Source organism: Thermobia domestica, chromosome 14 (genome assembly GCF_964235325.1).
Source record: "Thermobia domestica chromosome 14, izTheDome1.hap1.1, whole genome shotgun sequence".
NCBI classification, from domain to species: domain Eukaryota; kingdom Metazoa; phylum Arthropoda; class Insecta; order Zygentoma; family Lepismatidae; genus Thermobia; species Thermobia domestica.
Window position 1 is genome coordinate 167,291,129 of NC_137467.1, and position 25,554 is coordinate 167,316,682.

Below are 25,554 nucleotides of genomic sequence, written 5' to 3' on the forward strand. Positions count from 1 at the left end.
CTCGTCTCTTCCGGGATTCAGTCCAAATTCGGGCAAAGTTCGCGCTTTGGTTACGCAAAGACTTTCATTTTCCACCGATGTCGATTACACTTGTACGCCTGCAATTTCATACGCTTACGAGTACTTTTCCAATTACCTTTTGTAATTTGCGGGACTTTTCTCCTTTTTGCAGCGCATCTACTGAACTTCCACATAGTAACGCGTTTTCGTTTACGGCGCTTAAACTTAGGATCATACACAACTTTCCTTTTAAGTTTACACTTACTACTATTGTATTTACCATGTAACTTGCTGCACGATGCCCGTACATATTTACGCTTGCGCTTCTTAGTATTCTTCGGAGTCGACATGCACCTTTTTCGCGTCTTGGCTTTCTTACGAGTTTGTTGATATTCCGCTAACTTCAATTTGCACTTAAATTTCTTTCTCCCACGATTATTTTGTGCCAACTTTCGTTTTCGAGAACACTTTTGTTTTACTTTTGCCCTGCTATTCGCTGCATACGTAATGCGGGATTGTGCGCGCTGTAAGAACGTTTTGCATGGAAATTGATGAACATGAGCATAATCACGAACGATCAGCTGTTTTCGAGTAGATTTGCGTTTGAACCTTCGTTTTCTACAATTTCGCAATAATGACGTACTAGCTTGGTGAAAGATGACCATACTAGAATCTAATTTACGCCCTTCTACAGCATGTATAGTATTAGTGCGCATTGAGACCGAATTCAGATAAACTACCAAATCAGCAAAATTCAACTGGTTATTGCGGACTATCTCACGGTTATTCTTGACCTCGGTATTACATTTTAACCTTTTCACGGGTGACAATTTCCCTTTGTCTGCATGCACTTGAGTAAGAATGTTACTTTTAGGCTCAACTACCGTAACCGTTTCTGACAGGATATTCACAAATAAAGCGCTTAGCACGTAAAACACAATTCGCTGGATAGGCCTACACTTCAAACTACTAATCTGGAGTTGTCTCTTACTACCGTACTCAAAGTTAGTAAAGTCGGAATGGATCTGCAGTATAAAAATGCAATTCACGTTGGCCGTGTATGGTACCAAAGACAAATTTGAATCCATTAAGTCGCGCAAGACCACTTGCCCGCGACGTAGAAACGACAACACTGTAACTACATCTTCACACAAAAACAACAATTCAACTCGCAAGCCCTTCCTGGCTTCTTGGCGAGGGTGGGTACGCGTATTCCCAACGCTACCATTCATTATGTGTGAGCCATCGGCATCCCTAGCCGGTAAATCAATAACGCTAAGTATACTAGAATCACAATTGTCTACGGATACACATAACAAGCTTTTGCTTACTGCTACCTCCACACTACATATTTCCTGACTATAACTAACTCTCTGACTTATGAGGCATCTATCTTCCGCAATGGGGGCCTGCGCGAATTCAAGAGTATTTACGATTTCACTTTCGCCTTGCACTTTTTTGCGTTCAAGTCGTGCCGTCTGCATGCATTCATGAAACTCGACGAGGCTTTCCTTGCATTTTGCTACACTAGTTTTAAACTCAACAGTTCCTGCCTCAACTTGATTGGTCACATCAATTAGTCCAGAATGTACCTCGATAATGGAATTATTGGTAGTTGTAATACCAGTACTTAGCTGATCGAATTTGCAATCAAACTTGCTTTCCCATTCTGACTTATTGTTCGCGCACTCATTTGCCAATTCCTTTATTCGCTCGTTAGTACTATCAATTTTATGCTCTAATTTCTCTGACTGTTTCTCTAATAATACTTGAATTTGTTCTAATGTAATACTACTCTCCATGTTTACTTAACTTACAAATAACTAAATCACAATACAAAACATGCGGCAACAAGCACTTGAAGTAAATAACAATGTAAACAAACACTTTTCTAAAACCCGTATAGTTTCAATTACACAACACTTGCTTTAAATTTCCACTAAATGAGATGTTTCACTAGCAAATTACATAAACGTAACCAAATATCTTACATAAGATACGTTTTTCATTCTTTACTCATGAAAGGTGCATTTGTGACGACAACTATGTGTGTATGTGTGTGTGTATGTGTAATCAGCTGTTCTGTGCTTCCGTACTGTGAAAAGTTTGCGGAATAAAAGTTCGCGAATGGACAAAACGTTTTAATCTCGCACAAAACAAATTATGCTACTAATATTTCTGTGGTAATTGAATTTACTTTCTGTTTTCAAACACTACTTTTTATTTTCTTTCCTCTTGCTCTTTTCTTTTCACGAGTTAAAACAATCTACGCATGATTCTGTACTGAGTAGCTATCTGTGACTACGTGGTTCAAATGTTTACTATTTTCGTATTTTAATAAATGAACTCTAAAATAATTAAATGCAGTTCTATCCGAAGATTAAAGTATGTCTTGTCACGGTTGCGCCATTTCGGGTGTAATCGTTATTTTGCGTCGTGGTTCGGATTAATTTCTCAGTCTCATACCGCGCCCCTTCCTTCTCTTATTTTCCAGCTACTTTACGACGTATACGATCACTTACCCATGCCTACAGTTTCGTCATGCGGTAGCCGGAAACGCAATAAACGAAAGTGTAGACAACGTAAATAAATTTGTTAGGCTACGAGTACAATAGAATTTGATATTAACTATGCAAATGATAAAATTACCTTTTGGTAAAACGAGTATAATGCTACTATAAAAGCACAAATATTACATACGTTTGTATTTACAATGTATTCACCATGAATAATCTAACACTGTTTTTACGCTAGTGGCTGTGTTTTAATAATAGACGAAGAGGTGGCATTAGGGTATTTAACTCACGTGTCTCTTCGGCCAGCCTGTCGATATCACTCCCCCGCTGTTCTGTGCTCGATGATGTGTGTTGTTGTTGAAGTTGAAGTCCCAAGGTTGACTCTTGACCGCTGCTTCCGCACTGAGAGTTCCCAATAGATGTGGTAAATGTGAGTCCTATTCCATGAGATTATCGACGCACCATCAGACAATTTCACTTACGTAAATGTTACTGTACAAAAACACGCACTGCCGTTGTCACATTCAGAAACTTTGTTTATTCTGGCTTAACACTGAGCGTATCAACAGAATACTTATATGTGTATAACCCTCTAGTAGATAGGCAGCTTAAACGCTGCTCTTAGGAAAAGAGAAGGCGCGAGAGAGTATCGACGAGTCATCCGTCGATTGTCCGCAGAGCAACTGCCCCTGCCCCCAATTCTGCTATTGCGTATATGTCATCCAGGCTGGGGCCCTTCGGTGATGACGTATGATGACAAGTTCACACTCTTTGGCTAAAGAAGTGCGGACATTTTAAATAATCAAATCAGCGTTGAGCACTGTCAAGAAGTAAAGTGTTTTTGCGACTTTCCCGTTTGTTAGGGACTGAGAGCGTTCACAAAGAGGGTCGTTGTTTCTGCGTCGTATGTCCATATATGGTTGCGAAATCGGTAATAGTATACATGAGACCGCCCTTGTTTCCGGTGCTCCAGGATACTTCTTACTCTTGCATTACGTAGGGAAATGATGTTATTTCATGTGCAAGTGGTAACAGAACACATAGGAAGCCCAGATCATCTTGTATTCCCACTCCAATATAAAGTGTGAATACACCCTGATCTGCGTTTCTTCTGTGTTCTATTACCACTTCCACATGAAATACCATTTCCCTACGTAATGCAAGAGTAAGAAGTATCCTGCAGCACACGACATGCGATATGCGTGAAATCCCCCCCCCACACTCATATATAAAGTACAAGGGCACTACACATGCACATATAAAGTACAAGGGCAATAATGTGAGGAATAAAAGTAAAAGGAAAATAAGGAGCAGAAGGAGCGCAAAGCATGCGATATGCGTTAAATCCCCCCCCCCCACACGCTCATACATAAAGTACAAGGGCACTTCACATGCACATATCAAGTGAAGGGCAAATGTGAGGAATGAAAGTAAAAAGACATAAGGAGCAGAAAGCATCATATCGAATCAATCAAATACTAGGAGGATATATTCGAGCTACTTCCAAGAGAAAGTTATGAAACCGCGTTTGTAGGGGATACTTTTTCTTCAAAAGAAAGAAGGCCACATGTCCTCCAAAATTCTCTTTTATTCCCAAAAACCGCATCCCTAGCACATACATAACACTTACACGTCCAAAAAGAACTATTCACTATTTTTTTAATTTTCTACTTACTTTTAATAGATCATTGAACTAAAAGAAAGATTTTTAAAACAAGAAAATTACATACCTTTTTTCCCTCATCGTCTACTGTCTTGTTCTACCGGAAACACCTACCGTCAATGTGTGCAGACCCAAAACCAGGAAAACTAGGAACTAGAACCCAGACGGAAACACCTATATTTAGAGTTCCAAGATGTAATACGATCACCGAGGAATTTTACTCAATTTATGCACGTAATTCTAAGCATTATACTTTGTAGATTACCAAAAACAAAGTAAACATGAAAAAGCAAAATTCGCGTTGCATTCCTTTCACGAAAACCTCTACACAATGACGCAAACCTGTACGGAATAAACCCCACCTTCCGTACGGAATAAACTCCACCTTCCGTTCTTTGCACAAAAACCACCAAAGCAATCACGCTAGACCTGCTACTACTGCATACATCTCTCAAACATTTGCACATCACTGAACGCCTGATGTAAATATAGGCAGAAGAACAACAAACAGGTACGTTCTTTTTTATTTTCGTATCACTCGCGAAGTAAATGTAAGTGGGTTTGTTACCCCCTTTTTAAGTTCGTAGATACTCAATAAATAATCCCTGAAAGTATGAGCGTCCAGCTCCTTCTGGAACTACTGCGGACGCACGTCACCTATTTCCGCGAAATCTAACGGAAGTCTACTAACACAGATGAAAAGAAATACCAAAGCGATGACAAAGAGTTTCTAGAATATTTGGATCTATACGAGGGTTGATTAATAAAGTTCAGAGTAAATCTATTTTCTCAATGTTTCTTTTAAATTGCAAAAAATGAGCCGTAGGACGGTGACATGATAGAAAGACCACCAAAGGTTCCGACACCTCTAGAGTACTGTTTCGAGACATTCACAGGCGATCATTGTACCATGTATGACAGATTGGCAGTATTCCGCTGTGTTCACTGCAAATGTATCTTCTGTTTGGACCATTGTCTCATCGAACAATTGCACGTACAATGTGGACGAGCATGTACAAATGATGCGAAGGCTAATGCCTCTTGCCGGAATTTTCTTTTTGTGAAGCGAGTGGCCTAACTATATTAGACTTGTCTGGATTTTCATGGCCAGTGCTGCCAACTTTGGAACTCGTTTTTCTTTTCGACTCTAGGTACGTCGGTTTCCTGCATAGTCGGTGCTTCTTGTTTTGTTCATTCTAATATGCACAGCTCGTGATCAAATGTGGCGCATTATGGCCAACTTCGTCTTTTCCGTATTTTTCGTACTTCTGTTTTTTCTATTCTCTTTTGTTAGATTATACCACTGATTATACACGCCATATCTTATGTTCTACATGACACTGAATATTGCACTCACTACATATAGTGCTCTTTGCAAAACATGTACTTTTCATTGCAGTTGGCAACACTGTTAACCCCACTGGTGGCCTTTATTTGCTCCCTATTATGGCAAGTCTCTTTCTATACATCACTTGTCAGCATTGTATTTTGCCGTGCCCCCCTTCTTTTGCGGAATTTGCTCTTTTCCCCCTTGTCCAACCTTGCTGTTTCCCGTACTTCCACCCCTTATATTTCTTGAACCTATTGCTATGGGCAGCTAATTTTTTGGGAATGCTCATCTCTGTTACAGCTCTTTCAATTGGCATAGGCCACATCTTTCACTGCAACTATCATTTTCGGAAGGTTCCCTTGTGAGGTTCTATTTGTCTCCTATGTGTTACTTGAGCAAATAAATTAATATGAACATTTGTCTATAAGGAGAAAAAACAGAAAGACCGCTACAACAATTTGCCAATCACGTTGACTCGCAGGTAGATGGGGCCGCGGTGGCTGTGGTAGAGCGCTCACCTCTGGTGCATGGGGTCCTTGGTTCGATCCCAGCTCGCGCCAAATTAGCTTTGTGGTGGACAGACACCGTGTGCGTAGGTTTTCTCGAAGTTCTTCCGTTTCCTCCAACTTTTTTTATTCCACCATTTCATTCGTATCTCATCATCACCGTCTCCTTTAGACGAGGCGGCATTATCGTGGGACGTAAAACTTGAAAGATTTAATTTTCATTTTTCGCAAGTAGATGATTTCAAGCAGAACCATAGCAATAGCATTACTTTCTGTTAATCAAGTGTTGAATAAATCTGAATTTATTATGTTGTTATAGGGAGGAGTGAAAATTTATCACGGTGTAATCGTGGTAGAAAATCCTGGGGGTGTCGAGAAGGAATCCCCACTTAATATTTTTGAAAGAAAATCCCCTCCCGCTAAAACTCACTGGGAGTGAATAGAAAAAATGAAATGAAATCTTTGAGTTTTACGTCCAACGATTATGCCGGTTAGGCTAAAAAAGACGGTGATTATGAGAAATGAATGAAATGGAATGAAGAAAGTGGGAGGAAACGGGAGAACCCCGAGAAAACCCACGCACACGGTGTTTGTCCACCACAAAGTTCACTTGGCGGGAGCATGGGAGTGAATAGAATGATACTATTGTCAGAAATTTGCAAATTAATCACAGTAATTTATAAACACTACTATTTATCATATTTTTCATATGTAGGTCTAATTAATGGGTAAACTAGTGCAGTAGCATCATTTCAGGTTTCGTTGATTGGGGGGGGGGGGAATAAAGTTGGTCTACCGACATAAGAGTTTCAGGGTTTTTGTGACTATATTAGTATACAGTTTTTAAAATGTGATTCTCAAACTCGGGGCAGAGCGACAGTGCTCCCCTCCCTTCCCAAATGATGCCCCTAAACTACTGTAGCTATTGACAGCAGTGCAAATCTATCTTCAACATTGGGGGGACGGGTAACACCGTTCTTCCCATAAATATACAGTGGCGGATCCAGGATATGATCAAGGGAAGGGCTACACCAGTTTCCCGCTTTATCCATTGTAAAGCAGGATTGAAGCCTATTTTATTCAGTGTATACTTGAGCTATAGCCCCTTTGGATCCGCGCCTCTCTCTCTCTCTCTCTCTCTCTCTCTCTCTCTCTCTCTCTCTATATATATATATATATATATATATATATATATATATATATATATATATATATATATAATTCTTCGTCGTTCTTCGTGGCTAAGCGATTAGCTTCTGGCGTGGGAGTCCCCGTTTCGATTCCTGACGGAAGGTCATGTAGTTTGGATCCCACATTAAACTGTAGGTCCACGTCTCATGTAGCCTCGGTGCTGAAAGGAACGCTAAACTGAAAATAAAATACTGTACTGTAAAATTAAGTAGATACTTAAGTACGCGTAGCTTGCAAAATTATATCGCGACAGTCCAGGATAACATAGATGGTGATTGCATAACTATAAAACACTTTAGAGATTAGTACCATGTTTTGCTACATAGAGTACGGATATAAAAGCAGGATATTCCATGAGGAGGTGAGTATTATATAATATAAGAGTTGCTAGGTACTCTGTCACATAGAAGACAGAAACATGTTACTTCCTTTGATATAGTGTACCTAAAAATCCGACCATAAAAAAATAAGACGAAACTATAATTCTTATTCACCGGGGATTACTCGAGGCCACACACTTGATTCATGACTTCTTATATTTCAAATAATAGAGCTATTTGAAGGGTGTCAAAAGATTTAAATGATTTACGTATTCTCTCAGGAAAAATATGAGGTAGTGTGACAAGTACTTTCGTAGTTGTCCAATAGATAGCGTGGTTGAGCACGCTGGCCCAGCTTTGATTCTGTCGTCGTGCGATAGATGGCACGACCGTCCACATGAAGACGAAAGAACGCGATAGAATATCCTTCGTTTGTTTATTTTCCTGTTCAAACAGCTGATAGAACATCATTTTGAGTTTCTTATTCTTTTTTTATTTTTAATTTTTTTAAAGTATTGAATTTAGTATATGATAAACGGAAGATGATGTGATTTCAATGGCCTTTTAATACTGTAATGTAGAAATCGGCAGCTACAATGGAAATACTTTCTCCCCAGTCCCCCCCCCCTGAAAAGGGAAAAAAACTACTGCAAAGTGTAATGTTTGTAGATCATTTTCTTCTCATGTATTTATAAAAGTAATTAATTCGCTTAGAGACTGTTAAAAGCAAAAGTAACTTAATATATACAACTTCATTAATAGAAGTATATCATAGCGGTTTATGGATTTTTTGAAAAAAGAAAAAGAAAAAAATGTCTGCAATAGTTGTACTCTTTGCACATTAGTTTCTCATCAAAGTTGGTTTGTGACTGCTGGATCAGTTGAAGTGACGAATTAAAGATATATTTTCAAATCCAGAAAATATTTTCTATGCTAAATTATGTTCAAGCAGAGAATAATTCCTATCTGTAATGGAAAGTTAATGAAAACGTTGGTGGTAAAAGAAGACTGTCTGTATCCGTAAAAGGAAAGATTCTCTTCCATAATAAGCCATATATTTTTGCCGGGACAAAAATCTGTGACCGTATTATGGAGATGTCCACTAATGAGCGGTGACCGTGTACGGCAGCGTTTCCCAACCTCTTTCTACTTGCGGCACAGTTCAGGTGTAACTTGAATTCTCCCGGTACACCCATATAGATATTATTATTATTATTATTATTATTATTATTATTATTATTATTATTATTATTTAAAATATAAAATATCGGATAATTTTTTCTGTGATCACTGATCTCCTTCTCACAAAGAAGAAAGCTTGATCACTGGTTTCCCCCAATGGTAAATCATTATGCTTATATTTAGTTCTAATTTAAAAACAGAAGACAATTGCAATGAATTATAGGACTCATATTTTTAGAAAATACACGTTCTTTTTCGAAAGCTGAATCCAACCTTTCACTAAGAAGGAAGATCACTAAATAACGAACGAATAAACAAATCACTTGTTCTTTCAAAACACATATGTCTGTAATTTGTATGCATGTTTGCTTTGTCGAAAGGATTGAATGATATTTTAAAATTTCAAGTTACGAAATAATCTGCAACAATGGTCAACAATAAAGAACAATAAAGAAGCAACAATGGTCATAAGAATGATAACAAATACTTTTTTCAACATTAAAAATGTACAGAAAAGTAACAGTATGAAACTTAAAGTTGTAGATTCATAGTAGAGGTTTATAGTAATGTGAAATACAAATATACATTTTTCCCTGTGTTGCAATTTGAATGCTATAGAATTAGTAATTTTGCTTCGATTTCTTCGCGGCACACCAGCGGCCCATTCGCGGCACACCGGTTGGGAAACGCTGGTGTACGGGTTTCACAGTATAGATAACAGTGAAGGTACTGAGGCAGTTAAATCCAATAGCAATTCCTTACCAAAGAGACTTAAATTTTTCTAGCACCTTACATAAGAAAAAGAGGGAAACTTGTAAATATTTCATATACTATAGTCAGGTCCGGATTTCCATGTTTTGCGCCCATGGGCCCTAACGAAATTGCCGCCCCTAAACACATCAATCGCATCGCTCTCCAAAACTTCTATTCTCCTGGGTCCACTTCCTAAAATATTACCTTTTTACGTTTGCTACCAAATTATAATTATTACTATTACTAGTTATTATATTACTGTTCTTATTTTTTCTTACTCATTTTATGTAATGTGTCTTAATTTCTATATCTGGCCAGCATTTGGAGTAGATTCATTAAAACTTAACTTGCTTCTACCTGACCTATTGAGCATTACATGGTGTAAATGACGGAAAAATATAAAACAATCTTAAATAATATAAAGAGTTATATTATTGTACCTAAAAATTTAGAAAATGGCGTTTTTGAAACTTTTATCTATCAAAACTGTTTACATTTTGCTTTGACATTGGCAAAATCATTAATAACGTCATCAAAATCAGGTTTAACAGTCAAGTTAGTTTTGATCGCTAAGACAGCTAGATGTACCAGCCTTTTCTGACAAAGAATGAGATCTCAAATAGTTTTATTATTATTATAATTTTTGACAGTGTCGAAAATGATCTTTCCGCCGCACAGTTAGTTGCTGGTGTTCATAAAAATACTTTACTTATGTTAGGATATTAGTCCTGAAGATTTTTCGATATAAGAAATCGGTTAAGTTGCGATAGTAACACTTCTTCAGCACTTCCGAACTTCTCTTGAGCTAAAAGTCCTTTTAAATGAAGGCACTCAACAACAAACGAAGATTCCTCGATGTCAGCTGCATACATTTGCTGCAGAGAAGTTGCTGCTGCTGTGGTGATTTCTTCGGCACTCAAGTTGCATAGATTTGTTAAGAAGGAAAATCTGCTGAGAAATTCATTGTTGACCACGGACCCTCTTGTTCAGTTCGGAAAGAAGCTTGTCAGTGGCCACAACAAAGGTTTCTTGAAGATGATGATCTGGGTTTTCTATCTCCTTTTGCTCTTCTGATTCATCAAAGAATTTGTGTCTTTTTCATAATTTTTTACGCCTGTTTCGTGTGCATTCGCCATCATTTTCAAGTATAGTCTGGGCCAAGGATGTTATAAAATAGAGGATCTGCCCATACGTATCTTCATCATATGAACTCAATGAAGCCGAAAAACAATTGAGCATCGTCTGAGGCGGCACGTCTGATTGGCTACTCTCGTTTCCGCCATGATTGTTGGCTCGAAACATTGCGATCTTAGTGGCGCGGAGTGGGCAGAGTAGGTGTGGCGAAGCTGTGACGTATGGCTTCACGATTTTGTTGTATGGGCAGATCCTCTATTTTATAACATCCTTGGTCTGGGCAGTCTTTAGTTTTCTCTTACCAAACATCTTATATAACTTAAACATACCTTCCTCTATTTCTTTCCCTTGTTGTTATATATGCAGTGTAAAATGACCTCCGGACTGTATCTGATATTTGTTAAATAAATAAATAAATACACGCCAATTTGTAAAAGTAAGAGTGTCGAGCTGCCTACTGCCGCCCTTTTGAGCAGATCCACCGACAACTGATCAAACCACCATAATAATTGACTTCTCGACACCACCATATTTGCTACGACTAATCTGGTACAATATTATCGTAGTCACGAGCATTTAAAAGAATGGCTTTCGTTTAGTTTATTGAGTCGTTGGTGAAATGTGTATTTTCAATAGTTTTATCGTTTTTTAAAAATATTTTTTTAAAAATTGCCGCCCCTCAAAATTTGCCGCCCTGGTCCAGGGCCTAAATCCGGTCCTGACTATAGTGACGACGAGGACTCATGAAGCCTGGGCTCACACCAATCATAGAACTACTTTGCCTCACGTGTGATGCATCGGAAGAATTCATTACAATTCGAGAAGCCGCCTTCCGAACACACGCTTCAAAAAGCATGAAATAGCAGAAGTGCACCAACAATGTTGCCAAGCTTAGAAGAGATAGTGAACGAGCGACAAAGAAATAGCGCTTGAAGAACTATAACACAAACACTAACAATAGTTCGAATTATACAATGACAATAATAATAGCCGAAATATAAAATAACGACAACAAAGACAAATAAAACGAAACTTAGAACCAATCCGACAACACTGCGCCCTTAGAAAATGTCCGTATAGCGCAAGAGACGAGAATGCCAAGATTTCTTGGAGGGGGGGGGGGCGGTTGATAACCGGGGAACAGTCTCGCGTTCTATTGGAAGCTGAAATTGGTAGATCTAGGTCAGGCTTTACGACTCTGTGCGCTTACTGTAATTCAACAGATTTTTGCCTCTGTCTCATTTAATAGTTTTGAAAATGTTCTGATTTTATTTTAACGTAATCGAGTTTTGTTTTATTGTTCCTACATTTGCATTACTAGTATCATTTCTTTAGCTCTCCCCGCTGATCTAGTGGGTAGCGCGCGCGCACACCTCTAATTCTCAGGTAGGTTCGATTCTCGGTGGGAGATCATTGTATACATTATGGTTGATCGGATTCCATCTTAAGGGTCTTCACTACAGCGAAATTAAACAACCCCTAATTTTAGTTTTTTTTCTGTAATATCTTCAAAACAAATAAAAATATTCGAAAAGCAGAAAGGTAATGAACTAGACAATACGATTTTGCGTGTGATACCGTTATCACAACTCATTTATCTGCTTTCGATTTGCAACTGTAGATAGATTTAGCATTTTTTGCGGTTTCTATAAATAGCGGCATACCAAAAGCAGATAGATGAATTGTGGTAAAGGTATCACATGCAAAATCGTATTGTCTAGTTCACTACGTTTCTGCTTTTCGAATATTTTTATTTGTTTTGAAGATATTACAGAAAAACTCTAAAATTAGCGGTAGTTTAATTTCGCTGTAGTGAAAACCCTTAAAACTGTAGATCCACGTCTCGTAGCCTCGGTAAACTTCAGTAAACAAAACATGTCATACATTCCTCTACATAATCTATATGAGAGAAATGTTACGTAGACTACGTAAAATTATAATGTACTACTCACAACTGTTCATTTAGGTATGAGCTTAATAATAATGACTACTTTCTTTTACAGGATGGTAAAAAGAAATTTGAAAAGCAAACAGCGAAATTTTGCCAGAGTCAAGAACGTTACCTCAATTTGTCGACGAAGAAACAGGATACTGTGTTACAAGAGGTGAGTTTTTTCTTTTTAAAACTGCTATTTCATATGAGGATAAGATAATTTGCATCATATGGTAAGATGCACTTGAGATGTATAAACCGTATATCCATATAGCCTATCTTGATCAAGAATGAGAAATATAAACTTCATTTAGATCTTATTCTAATGAGCATTAACATTTTTCATTCATATGAATTGATTAAAAGAAAACGGATCACATCATACGTATTTAGTTTACTATTTGTTATTAATTAACAATTTCTGATCTTTTTGTAGACTTCGCTCATAATTGCAGCCATCAGTGCAAATTCAGAACAAAATCATCATAATTATTTTAGGGATTAAATTAAACAAAATTAGATTTTAAAAATACGGATCTAGCTACTTTGTAAATACTCTTTGTGACGAGAATAAAGTGTAGACAATAGCATAGATAATGCTTGAATTATATCTAGAATACTTTTATAAAAGCAGAGTTGGCAACAGGGCTTAAGACCATTGGGGCCAGCGTTGCCAGATCTAGCATAATGATGTTAGATCTAGCATAATTTGCATGTCTTTAGCATCTAGCATCTTGGCTTTTAGCATCCTGCCCAAATCTAGCATAATTTCAGCAAGTTTATCAAAAAGCCGCAAAACCTGGAGATGAGAAAGAAGTTGGTCGTGGGAAGAAAAAGAACGGCAGAAATGTATCCTCTCCCATTGATTCATACAGTCGGTAAACCATACAGGCAGTCTTATTTTCCGAAGTAAGTTAGAAACGTCTTTTCCATTTTTAATTTTTTTTTTTTTTTTTTTGTTGCTCCACCCAGGGTTTATAATCCTCTAACTGCGAGGCATGGGCGGAGCTATGGGGGCCATTCTCCCCCCAACTTTTTGACAACTTTACCATCTTAATTTCTGACTTCATGACCATCTTTATTCCTGAAATGAAAGGTCAGAGACCAACCAAAAATCTGCCCCTCCCCTTCCTCAGCAGACAATTCCAACTCCGCTTATGCTGCGAGGTAATTTTCTTTCAAAATATGTAAACAAACACTTTGCATTCATTTATATGATATAAACGCCATTGAGTCTGGCAACGACTGCACTAGTTTAGTTGAGTTAAAACTTTGGTGCGTGAAGTATTGAGTTCTATCCACGCATTCTTGCGCTCTGCGTATTTTAAGTTACGTTATCGTACCTCAACTTCGTTTTTTTTTTTTTCCTTTTAAAATTCCTGAATTAGTAATTATGAGGATCTAGCATAATTTGACTGAATCTAGCATAATTTCGATCATGTTTTGGAATAATTCCGAGCTGTTAGTCTGGCAACGCTGATTGGGGCGATGAGGATACTTGCAGAAAAAATGTCTAGGGGCCCGTGAAATCGGTTGATGGCTTCTATAATCTGGTTTCAAGATAAATAAATAAATAAATAAATAAATAAATAAAACGTAATACTCATCAAGATGCATTGCAGGAATTTTTCAGTTTTTTTTTTTTAAATTTATCTGAGGATAAGACAACCTTTTTTTAATAAGATAGGTACCTCATTGTTATTCATACAACTGTATTGTCGGCTTAATTTTTGTTTTAAATAGAGAATTTAGATCAGTGTTTAAGATCACAAACTCGCCCTTTTTCTAAAATCTTAGGTGCTAACATTGGACGTTAGTTATTAGCAAACTTAGATAATATGTTTCTGAGTTTTAACGTCCTATAAATTTGCTACGCTCTCCTGATTATGCTTACGGGAAACTATATTATATTCTTGCGTTGTATGTCGTACGGTTCTACCTTTTAAGTTAAAGGAGACGATGGAAAATGAATTATGAAAATGAAAGGAATGGTAAAAGAACAACATACAAAGTGTCTATGGAATCTTCACCCTATATCGAAGTATTGTAGCTTGAAAATAGCTAATCGTATTTTAATGAAACGCCTACATTAAAAAGACGGAGTGTCCAAGTTCCATTTGGTTTCCGGAAGGAGACTCATGCTGCCGCCAACAATCAGTCAATTCGCTAGCTTCCATAAGTGTCCGTGTTCGAGGCATGGGAAGACCGGAAGAATTTTAATTGTCATCTTTATGAGTGACACGTAGCTGGAGGTCATATTAAACATTGTGAACATTTCATTGAAAATTTAATATATGTAACTGAGCACAAACCTAAACGCTGCCTTTTCGAGTTGTAGGGGTTTTATTCAAGTATCGTCAGCTGTTTTCAAGTCAGAACACTTTGAAATCAGTTGAAGACTTCAGAGACACCCATCCATGGCTTGAGAGAGATTAGAACCTTTGTCAGACAAGTTACGCAATCGCCAGTCTAAGACCAAAATAAACACGACATTAATACCCACCCCTAAAAAAAGGAACTTATGAAAGACTTTGGTTCACCGAAACTCCTTTGTGCGTTTACCCTGGTTTGTCTCTGTCCATCTGGAAGACAAACAGATCTCGAAGAGCTACTTGTTGTATCACCGTCAGTTTTGACCATATTGAAAAGGGTGAGTTAGGGGGAGGAAAAGGCTACCAAAACTCCACCTACTCACAAGTCGTCAGAATAATGAAATGGGGATTCAAACTCATGACAGGTACTTGGATTGGACGGCTATCCTTTGAAAAGAGAGAATAACTATTCAAAAATGAATTCTGCAAAAGGTTTTCTTAAGAAAAGAGAGACTGGGTGTGGGAAAGAGGTTAGGAATCAGAAAGGAATACCTTCATTTCGACGTCTGGACTCGGACGCTGGTATCCACTGGCTCGGCTCCTCTGGCTCTGGTTCCACGGCGTCGTCAGTGAGGCCCTTTCCTAAGTCAGGTTCTGGTCAGCTGGTAGGAGTCCAACAGCAACTTCGCCAGCAACCTCTTCTTCTTGGTTCGCGACCTCCCAAAGCGGAAGTTTTCGGTCGTATTTAAGCTCGGGCCGAAGGCTCAGCGACTATTACAAGTGAACCTAGAAGCGAGTACCAGACGTCACAAGAAGAGTGGCAAAGGTTGTAGGAAGAGTCAGGATGGTGTCTCTCATGATTTATTACAAAACAATAACAACAATTACTTAAATCACATCACAATTGTAAAATGCTGATTCAGCGAAAGATAAATCAGTCGGTCACCGGCTCTTCAGTGCACTAGTGCACAACACGTTTGTATCTCACAGCGTAATATAATCATATAGTAAAAGGTGTCTGTCCTTTACCAAAATTCACTAAAACCCACAAAAACACAAATAACACATACAAAAATAGGTAGCCCACATCATTGTTCGCTGGTAAAACAAATATGTATAAAATTAATAAATCAATCACTGCAGTCTTCGATGTGGGCCGCAACAAACAAACACAGATTCCTTTACAATATTGTAGAAGATCAAAAGTTAGGAATGGGAATAGAATTCGTTGATGAAGGTAGTAGTCAAACCAGAAGTGGTAGAGATCAACGTTCGGTTTCTGTTTTAACGTTGATCACTATAGAACCAAAACGATAATAGAATGAGTATCAAAAAGTTAGTGCAACCGCCTGGAAGAAATCCATTCTGGAGAATCACTTTCCGTAAGCTCGATTTGTGAAAGTCTGCAGTTTGGCATTGAAACCACAGTCCAGTCCCAGAAATGACGTCATCCTTACTGTCGAAGTGGCGTCATATGGGTGGACGCTTCATTTCTGGGAAGAGAAAGAAGTCGTCTGGCGATATGTCCGGTGCGTATGGGATGGGGCAATATTTCACATCCTGATTTCACTGCCTTCATTATGCATGCATGGGCGGAATGAGTAAGTGAATTGTTTGCCAACAACAGAACACCTTTTGTGACCAATTCACGACGTTTCTTCTTTAGTTCCTTTCGTAACTTAGATGAGAATAACAGGTACTAGTAATAGTGTGCCCCTGTGGTAGGTAATCTGTCATGCAGGCCCGTAGCTAGGAGGGGGCGAGGGGGGCTGAGCCCCCCTGTGGCTACCTTCAGCTCCCCTTGAAACTTTCACCAGTGTTTTAAATGCTTCTATATAAAGAAACGAGCAATGCATGGAAACATTGTTTTTGTTTTATCGTATTCAGACTTTGACCACAAACTAAAGTTATGAGAAATACTTTGTCGGAAGCAACATTTCATTTATTTTGCCAACTACACTCCTTCAGTATTTTTATAAAAATAAACCAGAATAAACCAGATGGTTTTGTCTTCTTATTCTGTTTCAACCCGATTGCAGTTGGTATACAAAGAACGCCGTTGTCAGGCCTGGTGGCTTGTGCCATAAATAAGTCATCTTCGAATTCAAGGAGGAAGGTTAGGGATGGAGAGTTGCTGTTATAAAATGAGTTTGGGGGGGAAGCCACCAAACGAAAAGAGAATGAGAGGAAATGTTTTGTCTTTTTCCCCATCTCGCCAATTTTCATCGGCGTACAACAGAGGTTTGAAAATATAGATTTTTCATGGCAGTACAGTAAATCTTCTTTACGATCCACAAGTACTTTCGTATGTAGGGTCAGTATAGTAGGCGGAGTGGCTGTTTTATTGCCCCTTCTACTGCCTCTCTTGGTGCCAGTCGGTAGCCATCAGATTTTCTTCGACATCAATAGATAACATTTGTTCATACGCGTAGTTCATGTGCGTGCGTTAGAGAAGTCAATGTTCCGCAGTGGTGGGTGTTTGTGCTTTAGTGCCGCTCGGAGATACGCATAAGTTTGTGTCTTGGTGGAAGCTGTTTGAGTTTTCAGTGCATTAATGACTAATGGCTTTTATAGTAATTAAGCGTCTGTTTTAACTGATTGCGTGCGCATCGTGATGTGTTTTGCGTTCTTTCTGCAAGCACAGTGAGTTTTTTTTTTTTTTAAATTAAGATTTCAGTGTAAAAATGGATAAATTTATATATAATACGTACGAAAGTCACTAGTGACCCCGTTGTTTCCGTTCCATCATCAGCGAATGACAAAAACAAGAATATCAGTACTATACCACAAGATATTTCAAAACCGGGGGAAAATATTTAACAAATAAAACTGGAATCTTATCCTCGGAATAAAGACGGACGATGCTTTCAAACGGAATGGTTTCAGAGATTTACGTGGTTGGAATATTCGCAATCCCGGGATGCTGCGTTTTGTTACGCATGCAGACTGTTTCAACCTTATGGATGTAAAGAAGTAGCTTTTACATCTAAAGGTTTTAGTAACTGGAAGGCCGCTCTTGACAAATCAAAAGCAGGTTTAATAAAACATGCCGCAACAACCACACAAATCGTTGCGATGAATATGTGGGCAGAGAAACAAAAGCGCACAGCTGTAGGGAAACCAGTGTCACTTTTAGTAAATCAAAGTGTACTTGAAAAAAATCAGTATTATGTAAAGAGCATCGCGGAAATTATTCAGTTCCTAGCTGTGAATGAATTACCAATGAGAGGGACTTATAATGTTGAAGAACACGAGGAACAGAGCCTCTTCCGAAATATGTTTGAATATACACTAAGAAAGGACGAGAAACTGGCCGATTGTTACAAACTAATTCCTCAAAATGCTTCCTATTTATCTTCGGAAATCCAGAATGATATAATTCAAGTGATGACAGATACTGTTCGAGAAAATATTGTTGATGACATTAACAGTGCAGATGTGCCATGGTTCACTCTATTGGAGGATGGAACACGTGACAAAAACAATCGAGAAAATGTGGCTATCGGTATTCGATATGTGAAGGACGGAAAAGTTCGTGAGTCTATTTTAAGCATAAAAACTCTGCCATCTCTTAGTGCCGATTCCTTTGCCGATCTCACACTTAATGTTCTTCGGGACTATGGTTTAGATTGCACAAGACTGTTGAGCCAGTGTTACGATGGGGCTTCTGTGATGAGCGGGAAGAAGGGTGGAGTAGAAAGCAATAATACAGCAACGACTAGGACGTGATATTCCTTACATACATTGTTTCAATCACAGATTGCATTTAGTAGTAATTAAATGTGTGAACGATATTCCTCTTGTCAAACAACATTTTGATCAGTGTGTCATGCTTTATACTTTCCTTAAAAGAAGTAAAATTGCTACTTTGTATGAAGGTCGGAATCTTGCTCGTCTTTTAGAACACTGTTGGTCAGGACATTTACGGGTAATACAAATAATTTGCGACAATTATATGGAAATATTGGAGGTGCTAAAGTTGGTTAAGAACGGGAATTTTAATGGGGATGAATTAGTAGAAAGTACTGGACTTATTCTGACTGTTGGAAAATTGCAGTTCCGATTTTCTTTATTATTGATGAAAAAAATACTTGAAATTCTTCATCCTGTTGATAAAATTCTCCAGTCGCATGAAGCAAGTCGCATGAAGTACCGCATGAAATCTGGTTGATGCTGCTGTGGAAACATTGAACAATATTCGAAATGATGAAACGTTTCGAGATATTGTAGGTGAAGCAAATCGCATGATAGAAGATACCCACATTGAAGAAGCTTGTCAACGCCCTTCAAGGAAAAGAAAAATAAGTACGTCACTACAGGATTTTGTTGTAGCAGAAACAACTGGTGTAGGGAATACAGAAGTTGAGTGTTTGCGACAGGTGTTCTACGAGTCGACTGATTTAGTTCTTATAGCAATTAACAGACGATTCCACAGTAACAATGCTTTGTTGGACGCAGTTACTTCAGCAGAAAATCTCGAGCTTCCGAAAACAGACTACTTATCTTCATTAGGAATTACCATACCGTCTAAAGAAGAACTTGCTGTTTGCAAAGGCGTATGTTAGCAAATGTAATTCTTCTGACGTCTTCAGTGAAATATATAAGGTTAAAATGGCTTATGAAGATACTTATGCTCTACTTGCTTCTATCCGAACATTTGCATGCAGTACCGCGTTATGTGAATCTTCGTTTTCTGTGTTGACCCGCATAAATAGTCCAGAAAGACTTTCCATGAGTCAGAAACGATTGGCCAACCTGGTGTTTCTTGCGTTTGAAAAGAAACGAACTGAAAACATAAACATCATGAAAGTTCTGCAGAAGTTCAACGCAATGAAGAATAGGCGATTGCAGTTTTTTTTAAGTCAAGTAAGTAGACGCATTTTCTTTTCTTTTCTTTTTTTTTTTTTATAGAATCTTTGAGTTTTACGGGCCACGGTTATGCTGAATAGGCTATAGGGGACGGTGATGATGAGAATAAATGAATGAGCTAATGGAATGAAGAAAGTGGAAGGAAACTGGAGAACCCGAGAAAACCACGCACACGGTGTTTGTCCACCACAAACTTCACTTGGCGTGAACAGTACCATCATTTCAGATTTTGCTTGGGGGGACAAGACCTCTTGATATATGAAAAATTTCGCGTTTTTACTGATTACTACTAGTCCATTGATACAATCTATATAAATCTCAAACTCAGGGGGAGGGCAATTGCCCCTCCCTGCCCTCCCCAAATAACGCCCCTGGGCGTGAGCTGGGATCGAACCAGCGTGAACGCTCTAACACTGAGCCACTGTTGTCTCCCTCCCTATTGTTTTATTCACAAGAAAAATAAATTGATGAATCAGCTATACATTCATCATTTGTTATTGGCTTTGATCATTTAACTAAAATTTTAAACTTTTACACACACAGTACAGAATTATAGAGGAGTAGATATACAGATTGTCCAAATTGTAACTATAGTATAGCTTATTCATCTATTTTATTTCTGTATTAATTCCTTCATATGAATGCTTTATATCTTACTTCAAACAATTACATATCATTGTTTATTCAGTTTTCAATGTAATTCAATTTATACAAACTCTTAGAGTTACTTTTTCTCCAAATTTGTCTTAGAAAAAAAAAAATGCATTTAATATGTAGTGAAAAGATTCTGAAATACGCAGTGTGCAAATTACTAGGGGAATGATGGAGAAATTCCTCTCTGTTAAGCTGGATGTCTCACATAAATTTTGAATTTCCCCATGATAATTTTGAAATGTTTACTTTATTCCCCTTGTAAAATGTTGTTTAATTCACACATTGGAAATACGGATCTATAAATGTAAAATAGATGGGGGTATGGGGATATTTTTAAATAGCAAACTGATCATCTGATATACAGTACATAATGCATTATACAGTATGTTTCACATTACTGACCTTTAATTATTTTCTGTGTAGTTTTTGATTATTTCTACTCGGAATTCTTGTTTGGGAATACAATGATCGTAAGTTAACCTTTAAACGCCAAAGGACGCATCTACTGCGTTGGACTTTAAACCTTAATAACTCAGCCCCTAATTAAGCTATAGCACGGCCAACAAGAGATGGTCTCTGACGTTTCTTACCACATGCGGTGGGACATTGCAGCCCCTACTTTGATACCAGTGTTACCAACCACGATCACTCTGTCTTATACCATTAATTAAATTGCCACTACAGTTGCACCGAAAAAAACCTTGACACGCGGGTAGTGGCAATGTCACTGCGAGCTGTCAGAGACGTTCTCTTACTCTTCTCTTACAGCATGCTTGGCCATCTTATTGGACACTTCTTACTGGACGCACTATAGGAAGATAATTTTGGTATCAAAGTCTTCATGAAAGATGAAGCTTGTCGCCGATATGCATTTTATGTATGTGGGGAGTACCACGGCGGAGACGAGAAAGGTAAATTTCGTGTTGTTTTTTTTTTTTTTCGTTATTTTTTGGGAGGGCATTCTCCATTGGGCTGTACAGTCATAAAATTGCACGCTAATACCCTGCAAAAGTATTTGTTACTTATATGAGGGAAGTAGAAAAGGGACAAGGTTGGCCAAGTTTTTAAGTATCTTTTTTTTTTTTTTTTTATACGTAAATTACATTTATTTTCTGGACTTCCATATAAGACGAGATATTTTTTCACTGAATTGGTCTAGAAGCATAACTCTTGTTGCCTCGTTGCAATCTGTGTTCCATAACATATCCAACGGTGTTTCAATCATGATTAGAGGGGTCATCAGGGCCGCCAACGTGAATTTCTGTAACAGCCCTTCGAAAATTATATACAGGGCGCTTTATAGATTTGTTTCTGAATTTTTCTCTCGCTTTGCATTGCAGCAATTGCTACCATTTTTTAAAGTACTATCATAACAAGTTTATTGCATATACATTATCATCGTTTTGTCAGCATTGGGTGTCTGAATGGGTTGCAAGGGCCCCCCAAGTTCTAATTTTTTCGTATTTTAAAAAAAGTTTTATGACCTTTCTTCTTCTACGATTAGGGTGGGAATTCCACAAGTGATACCTCGTTGGAATCAGTGTTCCGTAAGCTTTCCAACGAGCTATACATAAGGGGGAATTTGTAATTAGGGGGTCCCCTAGGTCCCCAGCGTGAGAGCCTACGATTTCGTTCAAATTCTTGTGAAGTGTATAAAGGTTAAATAGCAACAATAGATATGAAAACGTGGAGTCAGGTTGGGCCCCCCCAGAAGTGCTCTCGCCCCCCCCCCCCCTGCTTTCGAGTTCTGGCTACGGGCCTGCTGTCATGTTGATCCCTTCACAGTCCCAGAAAACGGAAAGCATAATCTTGGCAACAGACTTCTGCATTCATGCCTTTTTAGGGGAGGAGGAGGGGTGTTTCCATTGTTTGCTCATTTCCTTTGTTTCTGGGTAATTAAGTTAAACCCAACTTTCATCCATTGTCATTAATCTGCTGAAAAAGACCTCTTCATCCCCCTCACAATAATGCAACATTTCTCTTGCAGCATCCTCGCTATTTCTTCTGAAAGGTGTGAGCAGTCGTGTCACTCACCGTGCTGACACTTTCTGAAGATGCAGCTGTTTGAGTGATATTTCAGGCAGATCCATAACTAATACCTATTGCACACACAACACTTCCAGTGGGTATCCTTTTGTCTTCCATTATGATCTGAACATTCTCCGTCAAGACAACATCAATAAAAGATAGTCTCCCGGATCTAGAATAGGTTTGTTTTTACTTGGCACGCTTCCTGTCTAAAAGATGGATCTGTCTGCAACACGTCGTTGCCACGCCATGGTTAAGTTGAGAGTTACAATACGTTAGGAAACAGCAAAACGCCACACCACTCACAAATCACTGTAATACACTTGTTGACGCGTGGCAACTAAGCGCTTCAAATACCCGCCAAAGAGCAATGACCTCATTTGATGGGGTGGCTGACAACTAGCATCACCTACACGACAAAGCTAATAACACGTTCATTGGGCTAAAACGTTCACGTGAGTGCTAGCAGCCAACTAAGTGCACTGGCGGGAAGTGTGTCAAGATAAAACAAACGTACTCTAAAGGGGTCCGCAGTCGTTATGTGTCAAGTTTGGAATTGCCGCGCCGTTTCCACTTGGATATCATCTCATAGGATGGGCTTTCATCCACATAGACTTCTTTCATCTCTTTGTGGCTTTGCTTTGCTGATTTTCCCTGAAGATGAAGAAACTTAATATCTCTCCGTGCCTCAAGCTTGTCAATGATAGCACCTTCAGTGATTTACCTGCAAAAGAAGAAAGAAAGAGTTGTTCTAACATACAGGGACCTAACTGTAGTCCGATGGGATTCGTAGTTCTTTATCTTCTAGTTGATTGCACGGACAGTTTGATACCTCCTCGTATAAAGAAAGGCGGTTCCTGCAATCGATTGTGTCCAAACATATATTTAATCTCAATTCTTAACTCTATAATGAAACCGGAAGCGATAGAAATCCATTTCATTTTTCGGTTTTTATTTTGATCTACGTATACAGAAACGGTAAGAGATAATTAGAAGCGTTTTTTTTTTTAATCGATTAAGCGTTCTAAGAATATGTACCACTCTCTTAATCCTCTATTCAAATCGGAAGTGGCAGAACTCAACCACTGCCAGCTTGAGAGTTGATCTTTATAAAAACGGTAATAGATCGCAAAAAGCTGTTTTGTGCAATTAATTAAGTGTCCCAGGAAATACATTTTAATTTCCATCCTTAACTCTCTACTATAATCGGAAATGTTAAAAATTACTACCACTTACGGTTTCAATATTAATTGAAAAAATTAACCAAACTCCTTCCCATGGTGTATGTGTGATACTGTTACTTGTCTGAATTGTCGTGATCAGTTTCTTTCGGTTATTTTCTCTCGATTATTGTTTTGCACTCTTTAATTTCCTTTCTGTCCAGTTAATTTTCATTCTCCAGAGCCACATTTTGAAAACTTGTAAAGGCAGTTCAAATATTTCAATGTAGCTTAGTTCTTCCGAAGAGTACGGTGTTGCCACATCTCTGCCCCCACGAGTACGTGCGAGCCGAATATAGGGTTTCGTGAAGTGTTGCAGTTTTCTTATTATAGACAATATACAGAATAGGTTTTATAGTTGGGAGTAAAATTTTCCCCATGAATTATACTTCCAATTTGGGAACGAATGAATTCAGTATAAGTAAATTGCCTCGCATTTCTATACTAATTTTCGTCTTGGTTACTGTTCTTATAGGACCATCTATAGCAAACTTCAAATATTCGGTTCTTTCATATTGCCAGAATTGTTTAGTAGTAAAAATAGGCATAATAATAATAATAATAATAATAATAATAATAATAATATAAAAAGTGCTCAAATGAAAAGGTACAAAACGTCGTACAAACCAAACCGGTTGAAATAGGAATATGCTGCTTTGGAATAACTAGTTCGACATCTAGCGAAGAGAATAGTGCCCGGGGTCGTTGTACGCATACGGGGTCGCCTCACATGATGCAGAAAAGAATCAGGCAGTTATGTGTTGCGTCCAACTGCCGGAAAGTGTGCACGCAATAGATTCCGAAGATGCTGAGCGGACTGCAAAAGGAATTTCGTATGGGGCTAGCACTGCAACACCTGTTCTGGTATTATGAAGACAGCGAATTCCTGGAACGGATAATCGCCGGTAGCGAGAGCTGATGTATTAACTTGGAGCCAGAGACAAAGCGAGGCAGCATGCAAAGTAGGGATGGCCAGATCCGGATATTTTTGGATCCGGATATCCGGATCCACTTGGGTCCGGATATCCGGACACTGGATCCGGATCCGAGATTTCGGATCTTGGATCCGGATCCGAAATTTCGGATCTTGGATCCGGATCCGAAAATCCGGATCTTGGATCCGGATCCGAAAAAACGGATCTTGGATCCGGATCCGAAATTTCGGATCTTGGATCCGGATCCGAAAAAACGGATCTTGGATCCGGATCCGAAAATCCGGATCTTGGATCCGGATCCGAAAATCCGGATCTTGGATCCGGATCCGAAAATCCGGATCTTGGATCCGGATTCGAAATTTCGGATCTTGGATCCGGATCCGAAATTTCGGATCTTGGACCCGGATCCGAAAAAAACGGATCTTGGATCCGGATCCGAAAAAAAACAAATCTTGGATCTGAATCCCAAATTTCGGATCTTGGATCCGGATCTCAAATTTCGGATCTTGGATCCGGACCCGAAAAACCGGATCTTGGACCCGGATCCGAAACTCTGTGTCAGAAAATTAGGGTGTTCCGAATAAGCAAAATTTTCGAAATTATTGACAAAGTGATTTTCATTCTTATGCTTAAAATAAGATTTTAAGACACTTTTGGTATGTTATCGTGTGACAGCCTTGAGTTCTCTTCATTCTGTTGATATTTGGTTTTCGTGCCTTAATATGTCACAATTACTCCAAATTTGATTGAGTAAAACTGTCGACTTTGGTGAGAGCAATTTCATTGTCAGATTCGATTCTAGTGGAAAAATTTGTCCTTTGTTTTCTGTAACACTAGTCAAATGCTGGGATGAAACAGTCTCAAGCACAAGCTTCTTCATTAGGCTCAGGCTGCTTAGTTTCCTAATTCTTTCTGTTATTGTGGTCACTGAATGAGGCCATTTCCTAGTCGTGATGGGCTAGGCCATTGCTAATAGAACAGCCCATAAAATATAGATCAAATCAAATT

The 25,554-nt window shown here is 38.5% G+C and overlaps 1 protein-coding gene across 3 annotated transcripts in view; it reads left to right on the forward strand.

Moving 5' to 3' along the window:
• Window positions 1–25,554, forward strand: part of Graf (GTPase regulator associated with FAK) — a 329,103-nt gene that overhangs the window by 171,884 nt on the left and 131,665 nt on the right. For all 3 annotated transcript variants that reach the window (XM_081739156.1, XM_081739155.1, XM_081739157.1), the window contains exon 4: window positions 12,599–12,700. In XM_081739156.1, the coding sequence (XP_081595282.1) occupies window positions 12,599–12,700 (102 nt within the window). The remainder of the gene's footprint in view (window positions 1–12,598; window positions 12,701–25,554) is intronic.